Source organism: Amblyomma americanum, chromosome 6, assembly GCF_052857255.1.
Source record: "Amblyomma americanum isolate KBUSLIRL-KWMA chromosome 6, ASM5285725v1, whole genome shotgun sequence".
Taxonomy (NCBI): Eukaryota; Metazoa; Arthropoda; class Arachnida; order Ixodida; family Ixodidae; genus Amblyomma; species Amblyomma americanum.
The window spans coordinates 187,869,522-187,888,642 of record NC_135502.1 but is presented as its reverse complement, the minus strand read 5'-3'; the positions used below and the strand labels follow the sequence as shown (position 1 = coordinate 187,888,642).

General features: G+C 48.1%; 1 protein-coding gene across 1 annotated transcript in view; it reads right to left on the bottom strand.

Moving 5' to 3' along the window:
* Positions 1-19,121, bottom strand: part of LOC144095630 (tight junction protein 1-like) — a 432,906-nt gene that overhangs the window by 157,844 nt on the left and 255,941 nt on the right. The window contains exon 15 of the mRNA XM_077629302.1: positions 954-1,552. Within this exon, the coding sequence (XP_077485428.1) occupies positions 954-1,552 (599 nt within the window). The remainder of the gene's footprint in view (positions 1-953; positions 1,553-19,121) is intronic.

Here is a 19,121-nt window from a genome sequence, read left to right as displayed (position 1 = left end):
TCCCTGCTTGGTTAATTTTCAACTTTAAGTGAGGGTAACTTGCATTCAGCAGCCAGCTAGCTATGTGTTGCAAGCCAAAAATACTGAGCTCTAAAACTGAAGTTAAAACTGAATTTCAAAAAGTGAATTCGACATACTTTTATTTTTATTTTATTTGTTTTATTTATTTTATTTTTTCAGTTTGAACTGATAAATCCAACCCCTACTTATATGACACAGCAACTTTTTACATTCCAAAAGTTGTGGGGCTGATCAATACAATGCATCTTGCCATATTTGTTTGCTGAACACTATGCCAGTAAATATGGTAAAGTCAACAGTGTTGCAGGCAGCTCCCGTGTGGTGACCACATGGGCGGCAGGTATGCCCCAAGCTGGCCGATTATATGTAGAGGGTTGGACTTTTCTAGAATGGTTGCTTGCTGAGCTGCCGTATAATCTAATGGACTTTTCTGTTTCTATTCCTTGAAAGTTCGGTGGACTTTTTTCAGTGTTTATTTTAGAATGCAAGTTCCGGTTCCTTCAGCGAGTATTATTTTCTATTGTAACAAAGACTTGCTACAGTCGCACTGGCACAGCAGAGAAGACTGCACTCTGGCAAGATGGCTGACTCGCCCATAGACACACAGTCACTCTGTCCTCATCGTCTACTATCCCATGAGCATGCGGCACTATGTATGAATTTCCTCTCTTTTCTTTTTGTGAACTATGCTGTGGCTTTGCACATCCAAACTGATGTAGCACCAATTCACACAAGATGTGGCGCCCTCTGGGGAGCTATGCGAAGTGTGTGCTTGACAGCTGCCGCATGCGCAGCAGGAGCACATCTGGAGGGGAAGAGGCACGCATGCGCAGAGCGGCCTTGTGAGTCATATTCTTACAGAAACAAGTCACAACAAAAAGAAACAGAAGGGCTGACCTATACCATCATGCAGTCGAAAAGGGTAAGCTCACCGGTGGTGGTCGCATGGGTGGCAGGTACGGTGGAGGCGGCTGAGCCAGCGTGTCCTCCTGGGTGGCCACACTGGGGTCACTGGAGGCCCGCACCAGGCCCAGTCGCCGCGCCCCCTCAGAGGCCAGCTCAAGGTCACTCTCAGGCGATGATGCATAGCTGAGTCGCGACGTTACAGGAAAGAGGAAGTCATCACCAATGGCCTCCTCGGGCTTGTTCTCCGAGCACCAGATGCTCAGCTGCTGCTGCTTATCCAGCGTCTCACGCAGCTTCTTGTACCACATGTCAGCACCCGTCAGCGCCACAATCGAGGTGAACAGGTGGCCCCAAAGCCGCTCCAGCTTCAGGGCCCGCTCATACAGCTTGCGCGCGCTCTGGCGCAGGGGCAGCCGCGACCGGAGCTCCTTGACTGCCTGCTTGCTCTCGGCACGCAGGAACACCACAATTGGATAGAACTGTGCATAGTTGAGCCGGTCCACGGCACCGGGGCTCACATCGAGCAGAGCGTGCTTACCCTGCTCCACCACCTCCCGGATGGCGCTGAGGCGGACGGCTGCACCCGCCTTGGCTGCTCCGGGCTCTTCCACAGGGCCCCCGAGCTCTGCCAGTTTGTCGACAAAAGCATACTGCGTTGTCAAACTTGAATGAAAAATGTCACAGCATGGCCATTCTAAAGAAAAACCAGTATGCAGTAAAAAGTGCTTGTGCAGTGACTCGCTTAAAACGTGAACGTGAGGGACAAGGGACCAAAAAATATGTTCTATTTCAGCTCCATTGATAGAATAACAAATTATAAGCACATACATGACCTCAAAAAGCCAACAATGGATATGCATGTGTCTTACAAAGTACTGCGAACGATACTGTGAATTGTACAAATCTCTCCGCACCTGCAAAATACAGTAAAAATAGGCACTTACTCTGTGGAAAAAAAAAGAAAGGACAGTCGATGTGCAAAGTGAGGCTAAATACAAATTAGGTGTGCTAGCACTGTGTGACCATTGTTTTGCATTGTTCATCACAGCTATGCTCTGACATTCATGATATTGCTATGTGATCACAGTGATATAGCAAATGCATTCTGTGTGCTTGCATGGCATGGATGACGCACAGTAGATGCATGACACAATGTTTATTACAGCCATTCTATTCATGCATATAGTCATGGCTCTGATTCTGCAGAAAGTCCGGTGTCAACAGCGGTGTTGTGAGCAGAAAAGCAGATGGCCCACCTGACACTTAGGTCAAGTGACATCAACACAGCCTACCGGCTGTGTACACATGCCTGGGCCACCTGCCACTAGCAGGCTTCAGACAGACAAACATTGCCAAAATCAACGAGTGGGGGTTTTAGTGCACTAAGGAAGATTTTACACTTTTCCTTAGCCCTCAAAGGCATCACCTATACTTGAGAGGTTACACAGTAGTTCTGAACTTGCTCTTGCTAAAAGCTCTTCAGCATTTTCATTGCCAGTTCTGCCTGTACTGGGATGGGAAACTAGACAAAAACTGGAAACAGAAACCAGATAACAATGATGTGTACCGTGATGGCCCTGAGCTTTCCCATCTGCCGTATTTGCACCATTCTAATGCGCACTTCTTTTTTAATAAAAATCAAACCTCAGAAAGGCCTTACAGTTGGATACAAAATTTGTGATTGTGATTGTTTATTGGTTTTCTTTCCAATACAAGGAAAAAAGCGAAGGGAAAGCTAAAGGCTATTGGCCTGACGAGGCTCTCCCTCCGCATGGAGTTTCGACAACATTACAAAAAACACACATTTGTTGTTCCACTTTACACATTTCTAGGTCTTGCAGGATGCAGTACATATGACTATACACAAATATAAACAACAAAGAGAATAAAATATTAACAAAGGTGCAAAGTTCAGTCATCGCGGAGAACATATGTGCATATAAAAAAGAAGAAAAAAAAACGGAAAAAAAGAAAGGCGATATCCTAAACACAGAGAAAAAAAAAAGTACTGGTTTACAGACGCTACACATGATTTTAAGAGAAGTCACTGATAACGAATTTCTTTCTCAATAACCAATGCTTTTACGTTTTTTTCTTCATTGGTTTCTCTAGGTTAACATCATCAGGCAATTTGTTTAGAAGCACTGGAATTTGGTAATTTAAATGCTGTTTGCCATAATTCATGCGCGTTCGAGGCTTTCTGCGCTCTTGCCTCCGAAGGGCGAGCGTATGTGTTTCGACAGGGCTACTACTTATGTGAAGTTTATGTTTTTGTACATACTGCAATAACTTGAAACAATAAACTTCATCAGCTCTTAGCAGAGAATACTTTACAAACAGTGGACCTGTTGGTAAGTCTTGTGGGTGTCCTGTATACCTTTCAAGCAACCGAAGTACGCGCTTCTGTAACTTGAGTATTCGCAGGTAAACTACACTACTAGGCTTTTAGGACGTCGACGATTGGCTGGCCTCCTACGAGCGCGTCAGCAGTTACAATCGGTGAGACAATTCCGATAAATTGAGCAATGTCCTTTACCGCATGGACGTTGCCAACCTATGGTTTCGTAACCATGAAGCCGACCTTTCCACCTGGTCCTCATTTAAGACGAGCTTTGCTGATGTTTTCGGCTGTCCCGCCATGCGGAAACTCCACACCGAGCAACGTCTCCATGCTTGAGCTCAGCTCCCGGCCGAAACCTTCACGAGCTATATTGAAGACATCGTTGATTTAACTAAGTGCATCAGCCCTCCCATGTCCGAAACAGACAAAGTTAACCACATCCTTAAAGGAATTGTTGATGACACTTTCCAAATGCTCCTGGCGAAGAACCCCACCTACGTCAGTACCATCATCCAGCTGTGCCAAAGCTTTGATGAGTTACAAAAGCAACGCGCTTCTACGTGGCAGTCTGGCGCATCTACCGAGCGTCTTGCTAGCTTGGCCCTTGGTGCCTCATCTTCTAAGCAATCCCTGTTCATGCAACGCGCCAAAAACTTCATCTCCGAAAAATGTGCCCGCCAGCTTTCTCTTCTGCATCAAATTCAAGATCCTGTCTGCCCTCCTCCCGATATAGCGCCATCCCCTATCCGCCACAATGTTCAGGAGTAGCCCCCCCCCCGCTTCCTCCTGTGGCAACACTGCTCACCTATGCTGAAGCCATCATCTGGACACCGTGCTCGCTCCACCCTCGCCTGTGCCACCTCCGCCAGCCGTTTCCTCGCACCGGACGACACTCTACGAACCCTTGGTGCACCGCCAATATCTGCTATGCTTGTGGGCTTCCAGGCCATCCCACGCGGCCATTGACGTCCGACGGAAGTCCGACGGTTATCCCGCTTCTGACTTTCGGATGTCCGTCAGAGCACCCATTTTTTACCCGAAGTCAACCACCGGACGTCCATCGGACCATCCGATGCAAGACCGTGGAACATGTGTAGTCCATCCGACGGACGTTCGAACGCGGACGTACCATCGGGGACAAAATTTTGCGAGATGCCGGAGCGCCGTTCCGAAGCTGCCTCTGGGACACTAAACGGCGCGGTGCGTGCGTCGAAGCTGCGCTGTGCCATGACTAGGCGCATGGGTGTCCTATATGCGCCCGCTTGCCTTCCTTGGCAATTCGCTTTGCGTGGAGTACTGCTTAATCCGCGCTTGGGCGCCGGTAGTCGCTTTTCAGCGTGCTTTCCACTGCTCGCGCTGCTCGAGCCTTGTGGATGTCGTGCTCCGGACACAGCCAGTCGACAGAGAACAGCACACATTGATAGCGAGGCAGCTGTATTTATAACGAATTTTTTAGAAAACAAGGAGCACAGTTTCCTTTCTCTAATCTCATCTATCTTCTGACATGCAACAGAGGCCTTTTTCCTCCAAACTACCCGTTGCGATGAAAACTTCTCGACGAAGGCACGTATGCATCAACCTCGAGAGTCTGCGTGCATCGCAACTCAATCATATTTATCGTGCCGACCGGCTCAAAGCGAAAAACAGTGAAAGAATCCTTAGGCAACATATTTATTGTCACGAAACTCAAAACTGAGAACAACAACAATCCAGGCATGACTGTCAGAGGGGAAATTCCTAGTACTTGGAGAAATTGCCATCAGCAGCGATAACGCTTGCCAAATGGTGCGGCATGGATTCGTACAGTGAACGGATCACGTCTGTGTCTGCGCGGAGCCTTTCCCATTCTGCTTTTATGGCTTCCCACAGCATGTCTGCGTTGGCATTTCCAATGTGAGACCTCATTAAATTGACTTTCATTAGGCCCCAGACATTTTCAATGGGGTTCATGTCCGCTCCCTTTGGAGGCCATGGCAGCTGGCGCACGCCACGAGCGTCTAGAAGAGCACTCACTCTTCTAAATGTGTGTACAGGACTCATATCTTGTTTAAAGAAGCAGAAAACATCCGGGAAGGGTCCGTCATGGACGTATGGAAGGAAGACACTCTTGATTATGTCGACGTAAGAGTTCGAAGCGAGTGATCCGTCGACTCTCACCAAAGGACCTAATCCATTCCTTGACATGGCGCCCCAGACAGCCACGGAGCAGCGACCGCTCGAGAACACGCTCTGCACGTATGATGGGATATACCTTTATAAGAGGAAATCGGAAAAGATCATAATTTGGGTCTTATGTATCAGCTGTAGCGCGAATGAAAACTATCCTTTCAGTTGGTGGCAAACAGCGCAACGATGCGGACAGAGTGGAAGAAAAATACAGGACAAGCTGTACCACCAACTCGCCCGTTTGGCTATTGTGCTATCCTTTCAGTGTACCAAGGTTTAGTCGCAAGTGTGAAATATTTCATAACATTACTAATTACACCACTAAGATACAACAGTTGTCTCTAAAGACCAATAATCTTCCAGGACTTCCAGCTTCGGCTCGATGAAGGATGAGGTTATGGGGACCTTTGGGGAAGGGCGGTTCTATCAGAATGATGAGCTTCTTTTGCAGTATTTGTCGTTTGGGACCACGGAGGTCGCCCGTTCCCACAAACCCAGCCTTCTTCGTATTCTTCATACAGAATGATAAGGATTTACATATACACCAAAAAAAAAAGATATCCATACCTGCAATTCACTGGCCTCCAAACTCGGCACTTCTCGTCCCAGCGGGTAGAAAATGTGGATTCGTCCGAGAATACAAACTCTGACCACTCGTCCACAGTCTACTCTTTCAGAGAGTTGGCGAACTCGAGCCGTTCTTGGCGCTGTTTGGCAGTTAGGTGGGGCTTCTGTGCAGCCATGCAGGATCGGAGGCCAATTTCCTTCAGCCGTCGCTTGACAGTCTTTGTAGGTATCTTTAGCGCGAGTTCCTTGCGGATTTGTCGAGCAGTCATGAAGCGGTCAGCCACCGATGCAGCTATGATGAGGATGTCAGCACCTTCACGTGTGGCTCTCGGTCGACCGGAGCGCTTGGAATCAGCCAGGCTGCCTTCATTGCGGAAAACGCGAATGGTGCGGGCCACAGCCGATTTGGAACGGCCAGTCCGACGAGCTATTTCCCTCTGGGGAACTCCTTTCACAAACAGGCGCGCAATTAGTCTCCTGTCATTGATCGGCACCCTCGGAGGCATTTTGCATCAGGAAGAATTTGGGATGAAGTTATACAGCTTTTCCTCGATACCACTAGCCATTCATAAACCGAGTAACATCGACGACTAAGCAGAAAATAGAGGCGTTCTGCAGAAACAGTGCTCCCGCTATCTCCTTTATCTGTGGTCAAGCTAGGCAAGCACGTGCGCGTCAGTACGTCGAGGACCGAAGGCGTAAAGAGCACTGTCATACTTGGCAGTGTAATATTTCAGCTGTTTTGTTTTTATAGTAGTGCTTGAGTAATGACGGAAATCAGTGGCGGGACCAGGAGCTTCCACGCGCAAAACGTGTTCGACAGCTGGCACTTGCTGTTTCGTCACTGTGTGGGCCGCCATATCTAGGAACAGGCCCGGGCCTCTGGTGAGAATCCACGGGCCTTTCGTCGAGAAGTTCTACGTCAGCATCATCGAGAACGTGTTCTTGTCATACGTTCTTAATGGATCACTCCCGGACGGATTCTACTTTATTCAACACAATAGGAGTCCCGTACTCACATCTCGAAGAGTGAGCGCCTTTTCCGACGCTCGCAGGGGTGCGGCAGGTTCCATGGCCTCCAAAGCGAGCCGACAGGAACCTCATTGAAAATGTGCGGGGCCTAATAAAAGGTAATCTATTGAGCTCCCACTTTGGGAACGCCAGGGCATACACACTGGGGGAAACCATCAAAGGGCTTCGCACCGACACACATGTGCTCCGTTCTCTGTACGAATAGATGTCACGTCGTTTGGCAAGCGTTATCGCTGTTAATGGCGATTTCCACTAGTGCTAGGAATTGTCCCTTGCCAGTGATGCCTGGATCGTGGTTGTTTCTTGCTCTCAGTTTCATATTTCGTGACAAAAAATGCGTTGCTTAAGGATTCTTTCTCTCTTTTTCGATTTGAGTCTCTCGGCACGATAGTATGAATGGGTTGCGATGCACGCTAAAGCTCGCAGTTGAAGCACACGGGCCGAGTTTCTTCGTCGAGAAGATGTATAAATCGCAACGGGCAGTTTGCAGAAACACGGCTTCGTTCGCATGCAAGAAATTAGAAATGATTAGCCCAAGAAAAAAGAACTGTCCGTGCTCCAGTTGTTTTTCTAAAAAACGCGATTTATACCCCTGCCACACGGCAAATTTAATGTCATTTCCATCGAATGACATTCGTTCAAAACGACATTAGTTTGCTGCCACACGAGAAAATATAATGACATTCGATGAAAACGACATTAGGCATCGAATGAGTTTGGGGAACTCATTCGCCAGCAAACTCCGAGCTAATGTGTTCCCTCGACACCAGAGACTTGGTGAGAATATGCACCGAACATAAATTTCAAACGCGACACAAGCATTATAATATTTCAACGCCCGTATAATTCTGTGGTCGTTCATTTATTTATATAATAATACCGAATAGCACCAGAAAAAAATAAAACTGTCACTCTCGCTACCAGTCAACCGGAATGGACGAGCAGGCATGTTTTTTGGCTTTTTTGTGTAGCGTGGCCCAAAGCCAGCCGTAGCCAGCCCATGAGCCAGCGGCAGGCGCGTGCGATGTGTTGCCGGAGTCTGGAGTGCTGGCTGAGTCAATTGCTGCGGTAGTTGTGCGCTCGGAGTTTTGTTATTTATTCTTGCTGGATCCGCGATGGCCGAGGGCGAAGCAAAAAACCGAGCTCAGTGAACAGAGTCGGAGACTTACGCTCTAATCAAAGGCTGCGTTCCAATAGTCCCAAGTAGACGGCTACTTAGACGTCTAGCCGGACAGCCGCCATCTTGGGACGTGTTCCATTTCTCGGCGAAGCAGTCTCATAAGACTGCTTCGCCGAAGTCCACATCGATGCGCCTGATGCAGGCTAACTTGCTGTCTAAAGATGGCGGAGCTGATGTACGCGGATGAGCGAGTAGTGCTCTTGCGGGCGTCGGACTGTACACGGAGTATAGGAAAGAAAAAATGTGAGTCATTCCATTATGTTATTTGGTACGCAAACTAGTGGCTAATTAATATTCGTGGACGTGCGATTCCTAGCAGTGAATCACGCAGGAGAAAATCGTGCAGTTGAGAGCTTTGCTACAGCAGCGCGCTACAGCAGGACGCTGTAGGTCTGTTTACGTGATCCGGCATCTGACGATGCCGGATCTTAATTAGCACCTTGATTTTAGAGAATACTCGTCGCTGTCGTTGGTTTCCTCGACGGGCGTTAAGACGGCTGGTGTGACGGTTAACAAATGTGTTCTTCTGTTGCTGTATATTAGTTACATCAACTCTTTTGCGTGCATTCCTTTTTATCTCTACACTCTGAGAGCAAATACACCGGCATGTTGCGAATTGATTTGTCTTTGCAGGATTAAAGATCGCTGCTGTATTTAGGTCTCTCGCTGTCTCCGAGCGCCACGTACGGCAGACAGCAGGTTTAATGTCACGTATGTGTTCTCCTGTTGTAGTGTATATTAACCGTATCGCATTTCGCGCATATTGATTACAGTCTTTCGTGTTCTTTCTTATGTTTACAGGACCGTCTGGACGAGCACGTTCGAGGAGCATGTACAGTTTAGCATCAATAATAAAAGAATAATCGCATATCTCTTTAGCGTCGTCTTCTGAGAGCGGCCCCGTCTGCTACAAGTAGACTGACCGATAGGCACATCCACCAGTCCGGTTTACGCGCAAAGTCATTGCAGAAGAAATGTGTAAACTTGTTGAAAACACGTTTTTAATTATCGTTATTGCTCAGTTTGTGAAAAATAGTAGTACAACTGTTCATAAGCTTTAGTTACATTATTATGCCGCGAGGGGGCGTGAGCAGTAGACAAGTTCCAATACATGGACATGTAGACTGCTTCCTAGACGTCACACTAGACGTCTTGTTAGACGTCTGGACCTCCTTCACCCCGCAACGTCACGAAGATGCGGTGGCGCTGATGTTAGCAGCGACTTTCGCATGGTAGGCAAAACAGGTTCCGCTTGCCCGTGCCTACCGCAGCTGCCGCAGTTAGCGGCGGCTGCTTCAAGCCTGTGCACTGCAGAAGCAGCATATATTGACCAGCTGCGTCACTGCTGGATCCGCGTAGTAGCATAAAAAATATTAAATTAGCCTCGATAGGTTTCTCGCGCATAAATGCCGCATTCGGAAACTGGCTAACAGGCATTGGGCCACGGTAGTAAAGCGCGAAGTCTGGGAGTCGATAGGCACTGCCACTCAATGCACTTAATAGCATGCAAGTTACTGCGTTCATTCACCTGAACTTCAGGATAGTAGGCTGATAATTGCTCAAGGAAAAAAAGACATATGTAGCTGCACACGTACTTATCACCTTGAGCCCGAGTGCACGGGGCTCCGACAGGTTCACTCGCCTCCAAGGAATGCGTTTTTTTTTTGTTAATAGCACACCACGTTTTAATGGCGCGTTTTATCACATTTATTATTTACTTGAAACTGTTTCTTGATATGACGACGTAATTATTTCATTCGAGTAGAAAGAAGTCTGGTAAGTTGTGCCAATCTTGCGCGGTCGCGTTGGTGTGCTTAGAATACCGTACCTTAAGTGTGCTAAACGCCATTATTTTCATTGTATCATGCATGTGTCATGTTTCATGAGGTAATACATGATCGTGAAGCTTGTTTGCAAAGAAGCAGCCGCAGGCGTGCTACTAACAGACACGTGGCGAGATTGAGAGGGGACGCGGCATGAAAAGTGTTTTCGTTATTCATGCATGCGATATGTAACTAAACTTGGTGCAAATATGAAATTCCTACACTAGTTTCAGTCATTCCTTTTATTCATAGCTATACCTGGTGCAGTTCTGGGCAATTATAATTAACACCGTCGTCAAGTCCCCCCAAGGTCTCAAATAATTGAGTAGATAGTGCGGTTTTTTTATGCCAGCATGTACATAAAGCCCTATTCTGTATGATGACGCGATTAGTTCTTTTTCTATATGATCAGTACTTATGCATGCATAGTTACATGAAAACGTTTCTTACAAAAAATAGCACAATACTGCACGTGTAGGGAAAAAAATCGAGAGATTTATTACGCTCCTCAACGTCTCAGGAATAGTTTGCGACAAATGGAATCATTTGATTTTCATGCGAATTACGAAGGTGAGTGATCCAGTCGCAGAAAATGTGAGAGGTCACAAAACGAACCTTAAAGTTTATTCCCTCGTTTATGGCATCTTCGCTTTCGCTTTGGTCAAAGAAATGCGGCACTGAAATCAAAGAAATTACCTCACAATTTTTGACGACCACACTTCTAAAAAGCGTAATTTATAAATTTGTACTCAATATTTTGCTATAATTTTTCGTCACGAAACTAGACTTCAGGGCTAGGAAAGGAAATAATTCTAGAAATAAAAAATTTTCAGCAAATCGATCAGCTTAACAAGAGGACAAGTCGGCCTGGCTGGTGCGTGGTCATGCGGCTAAAAACAGCGCTAAGCGAGACAGGAGATCGGGGACACGACGCTGTCCCCACTTTTCGCGCAGCGCGACACGTACGTATGTCAGCAGACGATGAGCGCATGTCTGCTCCGACGAAACAACGCCAGCACTTCCCCTCACTACTGTCCCGAAGTAAAATCATTCCGGCTAGTGCAGAGTGTCAAAACTTGTTTTATTCAATGCCTAGCGCATAAATAAACGGCAGGAACGCTTTCTACATGTTTACTACTAACCATATATACAATACACAGTGGCAAACTATTTCTCTTTATAGGCCGCACGTGGACAACGCGAGCTCGTGTACTAGGACAAATTACTAAGTTGGAAGCATCGACCATTGCTATGATTCGCAGAAACTGGAAACGCGCCTACAAGCCTTGAAAACCCGCGCTCAACACCTATCCGCGACGCCACTCTCCGACCTTTTGCCTACCACGAGCTCGCTAGCGACTGCAGCGCCACCTCGTTTAACAAACATGCAGGAGGTCCCGTCTAGAGTATTGGAACGCAGCCAAAGTGTCTGCCGCCGCTGGCTGAACTTTGGCTTGGCTTGGACTCCTGGTGGATAGCAGTGATCAACGCGTTATTGAAACGAGGATTAAAATTTTGAAATCGGTTTCCATTCGCAAAACAATACTTTTCGAAGCATATTGAAGCATAGATCGAAATGTTTTTATGCTGCACTTTTTCTCCATCGCAATCGCCATCATTTGCAAATGGCATTACTTTTGGCCGTGTAGCAGAATGCAGAATAAAGTCGAACAAATGTCATTCGATATCGCTGTCGGCTGGCTGCGCGCGGAGCACGACAGCCGCATGGCTCGAGCAGCGTGAGCTGTGGAAAGCACGGTGAAAAGCGACTATCGGCGCCCAAGCGCGGAATAAGCAGCGCTCCACGCAAAGCGAACTGCCAAGGAAGGCAAGCGGACGCATATGGGCTCCGTGCGCTGGTATGGTGGCGCCAGCAGCGACCACATCGCCAGCGCCGCCTCGTGGCACTCGCTGCGTTAACCGGACGCTCAGTCACGGCCGGTCTCTCGGAGGGAGAGCGCGCGCGCCCCTCTCGAGACTGGCCGTGGTGGCCCTGCGCCGCATAGCAGACGCGCACTGACCGCGATGCCATTCTAAGTCAACGCCTTCTTCTCTGCGGATTTCAACGCATTGAAAGCCTTGACGCCACCGCTGCTGCATTTCGTTTCAATTGCTTTCAGCTTGGGCTGATCACCGATTCCGAGCAACCATGATTGTGTTGCAGTCCCGACGGCACTGCAATATCTGGCAGCGCAGTTGAACTTATTGAGATTAATTAAGTACCTTTACAGCTTGAGAAAGAAGGCTCTGACCCAAATAATGATATCAGCTATGTAATTTACATCCACTGTGGCATTGACTATGTGGATGGTCGGCTAGAAATGCGAAAAACGCAAACTTACTGCACATATATATCAGATGATAGTGCTCTACATCCTGCAGGATCGACACTTCTTTACTTTGTGTATAACTCTCAGAGAAGCATAGCTCTAAGCATACAAAAAGACGATGGGTTTCTTGCTAGGTATCTTCCACAGGACTTTCATTTCAGGAATTTCATTGAGACACCAATTACATGAATTATTTTGGTCGTATTTCTCTTTTGGTAAATACTTAACTATAGAAAGGCCGCCGCGGTAGCTCAGTGGTTATCGTGCTCAGCTGCTGACCCAAATGACTCGTGTTCGATCCTGGTTGCGGCGGTCGCATTTCGGTGAAGGCAAAATTCTAGAGGCCCGCGTACTGCGCGATGTCAGTGCACGTTAAAAAAACTCCAAGTGGTTGCAATTATCTGGAACCTCCTACTATGGCGCCCCTTATAGTCTTCGTTGCATTGGGACGGTAAACCTAGTTAAAATCAAAACATTAATTCCCGAAAATAAGGGTTTAGGATGTGAAATCCAAGAAATATATACAGAGAGAAATTTGAACCACTCTCTATTTTTCTTTTTATTCGTCTAGAACAGGATTTGAGATCTCATAAATGCAACAAATAAAGACACAAAATTTTAAACCACTGAAGGAAATAAAATGATGCAAATAAATACACAAAAGCTTAGGTGAAACAATGTGAAAAACGACATAAGCACTCTCAGAAGTACAACGTCGCTCCCACTGCATACACACACGCACGAAAAAAAACTAGAAACAAAATTGACACGCTGAACCACAGATGAGCATAACAAACGAAGACTTAAACTTCAGATGCTAGCTCCAAGAACTTCACCGTAGACCATTTCCTGTGACTGACTGAACGCATTCCTTCGCTCTACATAAAGACATAAAGCAGCTCCTACCAATGATGTCACGTTCGAAACACCCCAGTCAATGTAAACCCTTTCCCAGTTCACTCTCATGAATTTAATTCCACAGTTCACTCATTTCCAGCATACCCTCTGTGCATGAGCGAGCATGCACGATGTCCAAGAAAAGCGTTTAAATATATTCGGTACCTTGATTGCAGCGTTTTTATAGCTGTTATGACATTGAGTAAACACAGCAGTAGGTAGAGCACCCATAATTATCCAAGTTTGTTTTCGCCTTCGGACGAAACACCTCACCGCTCGCCTCGCTCACTGCAAACTGAACCAGAGAGCTGCGTTGGCTGCGTCCGCCTTTCGCCACCACTGTTAACCAGGTGGCGCCACTCGCGCGCACCAAACTGCAGCGCACGGAGCCCATAGGACGCGCATGCGCCTAGTCATGGCACAACGCAGCCTCGACGCACGCACCGCGCCACCTAGTGTCCCAGAATCAGCTTCGGAACGGTGCTCCGGCGTCTCGCAAAATTTTGTCCCCGATGGTACAGACATTTCTCGGACCGTCGCAGGGTACCGTACATACCCAGGCTATTCAAGCGGTTTCTGCATGCTTTTTGCAGCAGCAAGTCAGTAGGCCACTGTTATCATTAAGAACAAAAATAAGTAGCAATAGGTCCAACGAAAAATCATTTATTGCACGAGAGGGCTGCTTCCGAAGCGACAAACACGACACACAATATACATATATGGCAAATTACAAAAGCACAGCAAACACAGTCACGGTGATCTGTCCACGTATACAGAGGTGAGCACGTTTGTCTAGAACTCTCGAGCGGCGGCATGAAGAGCGAATGGAGGAAAATTTTACGCAGAGTAAGGATGAAGTGCTTGTTCCTGCACGGGGTTGCATTCCTATCAGGCTGTACTTGAGCGCGAATATTTCTGAAATTCAGTACATCTTCTAAAAATTAGATTTCTTTCCTTCACAGAGCACCACTCGAGCGCTTCAGACAAATGGGCTCACCTTTCGCAGTTGAGTTCGGCAGTACAGGCAAGGTGCACGCGCAAGACGACGATGCGACGCAGGGAAAGTTGTTCTAATTTCCAAGTTTTTTTCAATCACCGGTATTACTTGACCGCCCCAGGTTGCATTTTCACACATTTGCTTCCCATCAGTAACCACTCTCACAAGAACTATTCCACTGCCCAACTTTACGGCGACGCTTAATGGAAGATTACTGCTTTCTCTTCCTGTTGAATGTTCTTTGCCGAAAACAGATGTCACCTACAGACGCACGAGATACTTATCCATCGATCTCAAGAGTCACACCGTTCGCGAACAGCGCTTGACGACAAAAAAAAAAAAAGGCAAATCAAGCTCGCAAGCACACAGGTACAAAGAACGGCGGCCATATTTGTTTTTTCTTTAGCGCGGCTCGCGATCGGCTTTGGCAACTTTTGGCTTTTAAGCCGGTCTTTTCTCTTGCAATGAGGGATAAAAATAAAGTGTAAATGTAGCTTTTGAAGTGTTTAGAATTCTAGTTTAACTGATCCGGAGTTCCCGGGTTCGAACCGGACCGCGGCGGCTGCGTTTTTATGGAGGAAAAACGCTAAGGCGCTTGTGTGCTGTGCGATGTCAGTGCACTTTAAAGATCCCCAGGTGGTCGAAATTATTCGGGAGCCCTCCACAACGGCATCTCTTTCTTCTTTCACTCCCTCCTTATTGTCGTATTTGGCCAAGAGTCCAACAGATGGCGGCACCGCCCCATTGCTGTGCTTAACCAAGGGTGTGACATTCCCGTAGAGCCAATGGGGACGATTTTGAAATGCGACGGTGGCGGTGCCTGGGAGTTGGCGGTAAAAACATAAATTGCTCAAAACTTTGCTCGCTATGCTTGCGCCGGTCGCTGTCGTCTGCTGCCACTGCGCTGCAGCGTTGCCCGCGGCGGCACTGGCGGCGCAGACGCGTTGTGTCATTGACTCCAGCCGCGTTTGCTGCCAGATACCAGGATCGCTGCAATCGTTCCGACCGTGGCGACACTTATGGCGCGGACGCGCAACTTGCAACATGCCACAGCACTGGCTTAACTGCACAGTTCGCGGAGCGCGCGAACATGAATAAAGTCAGTCGTTCACCGGACTCTGTGTTGGCTGTTCGTTCTCTGGCGCTCGCCCGCAACGCGCGGGGCTCGGACATCACAATGGCGACGAGGAACACGTGTTGAACTGTTTGAAGCGTTCCTGTACTTCGGAAATGCCAGGCGTCGGCAAGCTAGAGCCGTTCGACACGCAGACGAACTGGGACGAGTACCGAGAGAGAGCTGTTCAGTACTATATTGCCAACGATGTGCCGGATGACAAGAAACGAGCTGTCTTGCTCACGTGTTGTGGCCCGGCCACATACACCTTGCTGCGGAATCTGCTGGCGCCCGTGAAGCCGTGCGAGGCAAGTTTGACTACCATTTTTGATGTCCTCGGGAGGCATTTCTCGCCACAGCCGTCGGAAGTTGTTGCCTCATTCAAGTTCAACTCCAGAACACGACAGGCGGGTGAAGCGGCTGCTGACTACTTCGCAGCCCTGAACAAGCTGGCCGATGAATGCGGGTTTGGCACCTTTCGTGAGAGAATGCTGCGCGACCGTATAGTGGCGGGAATTAACGATGAATCGATGCAGAGACGACTGTTGGAGCTGCCGGACTTGACGCTTGACATGGCGAAGAAAACAGTTATCGCGATGGAAGCGGCAAACAAGGATTCGCAAGTGCTTTCAACGGCGCCCGCGCCCTTTGTCGCGCCGACCAACGCTGTGTCACGTGACTCTACGCAGCCGAGGCGAGAAGAAACGGCCATTTTGTGCTTTCGCTGTGGTGGCGGGCATCTGGCGACGCAGTGCCGACATCTAAACAGTGTCTGCCACAACTGTGGGATTAAGGGCCATCTCTCTCGTGTGTGCAAGGGGAGAAAAAATGCGACAAACACCAGGAGAGCGAAAGGTGTAGCAAATACCAGGAAAGCGGCGCCGCCGTCTGTGAACAAATCTGTGCATGTCGTGAACGATGCCAGGTGTGATGAAGCCAATGAGCGACCGGATGCGCTTCAGGTATACGAATTGTGGAGTCTGCAAGGCACTGCAGGAGTTACTCAGCCATACCGCGTGGAAGTCGCGGTGAACGGAACTTCGCTGCTAATGGAAGTTGACACGGGAGCAAGTGTATCCGTCGTATCTGGGGGCACATTTCACCGAAAGTTTCCGTCGGCACGTCTGAAGCCTTCAACTGTTGTGTTGAAGAGCTACTCAGGTGAACTGTCTCCTGTACTAGGAAGTTTGCCTGTGACTGTTCAGCTGGGGAACCGGAAGTGCGAGGAGGTGTTGTACGTTGTTTCTGGTGATTGCCCGTCCCTCATGGGGCGCAGTTGGATGAAGGGTCTTGGTTTGGAATTATGCAATGCGAGAGAGCTCAATGCTGTGTCGTCGCTTGAGGATGTACTGGCTGCGTACTCCACTGTTTTTGATGGCAAACTTGGAACTCTCAAGGGCGTGGCTGCCAGGATCACCATTCAAGACAATGCCAAGCCAAGGTTTTTCAAGCCTCGATCTGTACCGTTCGCGATGATCGATCGTGTTAACGAGGAGCTGCTCCGTATGGAACGCGCTGGAGTGCTGCAACCGGTAAGATCATCAGAATGGGCTGCACCCATTGTGCCTATTCTCAAGCGCAACGGACAGATTCGAATCTGTGGTGACTTCAAGGTAACGGTGAATCCTGTGACTGTGCCGGAGAACTATCCGATACCGCGTGTTGAGGATCTATTCGCCAGACTGAGTGGGGGTGAGAAGTTCTCCAAGCTCGACCTCAAGGATGCCTACTTGCAAGTGGAGCTGGACGAGGCGTCCTCGAAACTGCTGACCGTCAACACGCCAAGGGGGCTGTACCAATACACACGCCTGCCTTTCGGCGTAACCTCAGCACCGTCGATTTTCCAGAGGGAGATGGACAACTTGATGCGCGGTCTACCACACGTGGTCGTGTACTTCGATGACATCCTGGTGACTGGGCGCAATGATAAGGATCACCTTCAGAACTTGTGCCGAGTACTGCATCGCTTGAAGGAAGCCGGTCTGAAGCTGAAGCTTGACAAGTGCACCTTCATGGGTCCAAAAGTGGAATACCTGGGCCACGTTGTCACGTCGGCTGGTTTCCATCCTAACCCTGAAAAGACTGAGGCTGTGCTGAAGGCCCCCAAGCCTAGCGATGTGAAGTCACTGCAAAGTTATTTGGGACTGGTAAATTTCTACCAGCGATTCCTGCCAAATCTGTCTGCTGTTCTTCATCCACTGAATCAATTACTTGGAGCCAAGACACCGTGGATGTGGGGTGCTGACCAGGAACGCGCGTTTAGGGAAAGCAAGGAGTTGCTGGTGTCTGCTGCGGTTTTGGCACACCAAAACCCTAGGAAAACATTGGTGCTGATTTGCGATGCATCACCGTATGGAGTGGGGGCTGTGCTGGCTCACCGTGAGGACACGGGCGCTGAGCGTCCGATCGCTTTTGCATCAAGAAGTCTCACATCAGCTGAGCGCAACTATAGTCACTTGGATAAAGAGGCACTTGCCCTGGTGTTTGGAGTGACCAAGTTTCGGCAATATGTCTGGGGCAGAGAGTTTGAGGCGGTCACCGACCACAAGCCTTTGCTAGGCCTGCTCTCCGCTGACAAACCCGTGCCAGAGACGTGCTCTCCTCGAGTGCTGCGCTGGTCACTGATGCTGGCCGCTTATAACTACAAGCTTAAGGGGGGACACTGGTCTTAAAGCTATTTTCATTATTTATATGCCAATAATAATGAAATTTAACTATATTGCCCAGTTTTTTGTGCTGATTTCAAATATGCCTTTCTTTTTTTTCTAAGCTAGTTATTACCCAAGTTACATCACATTAATTAGTCATTAATTAGAACCTCACTACAATGAAAATGGCTCGGCAAAAATTAATTTTTTAAACATGGCTACATAGCCTAATGAATAGAGAATGCAATGTTCAAGGCAGTTTTTCCATTTTATCCATGTGTGTAATTTAATGAAACTTTGAACATCAACGTTCAAAATGTGCTTGTCAAGCATTCAAATGTTTGCAAAATCATTAATTTTTGAAGCCTGATAGGGGAATTCTGTCTTGAACATTGCAACCCCTGCACCTTAAGCTTCCTTTAGCAAAAAAAATTACATCTCTATCTGCTCTAGATGCAGAGATATCATTGTCCCAAAACAGCCGGGTGGCAAGAATTTGCAAATTGAGAAAAATGAGAAAAACCCAAATGGGCCACAATTTATTGAATATTCATGATGATATCTGCATATTTATATTTCCTGGGGGCTAATAAGCACCAGGCATGTAGTCTGACTGCTGCTTGTGGGTAGAGTGCCGCTTTTGCAGTGCCCGTTGCACACTTGCAGAAGAGGCCCGTTTGCGCATAGACTCGGTTGTTCGTCGCCTATCCTTCTCAGCCATCCTCTTCCTGTTACTCAGGCCAAGGTTAATGTCCAGCTCGCTGAGTATTTGGGAAGACGCTTGAAGACTGCCTGCATTGAAACGGACAACAGCCTCTGCAACAGCGGCTTGAACCGCAAATAATGATGCATGGCGCTCCTTTGGTGCCAGTGACCATATTAGCGAGTGCAAACTCTCGTTGCTGTTTTGAGTTTTTCCTCGCTGGCAACGCTCCAGCAGCTTTCGGTCTGCCAAGCGCTGATATATTGGCAATAGTGCCTTGCACACATGCAATGGCAAGCTATATCTGTGCTTCGGAGTGGGCTCGCCCTTTGCTGCGGCAGCATTTTGGCGGCACCATGAGCTTGGGCCCATTGGGCACAGGCTGTGATTTGACAC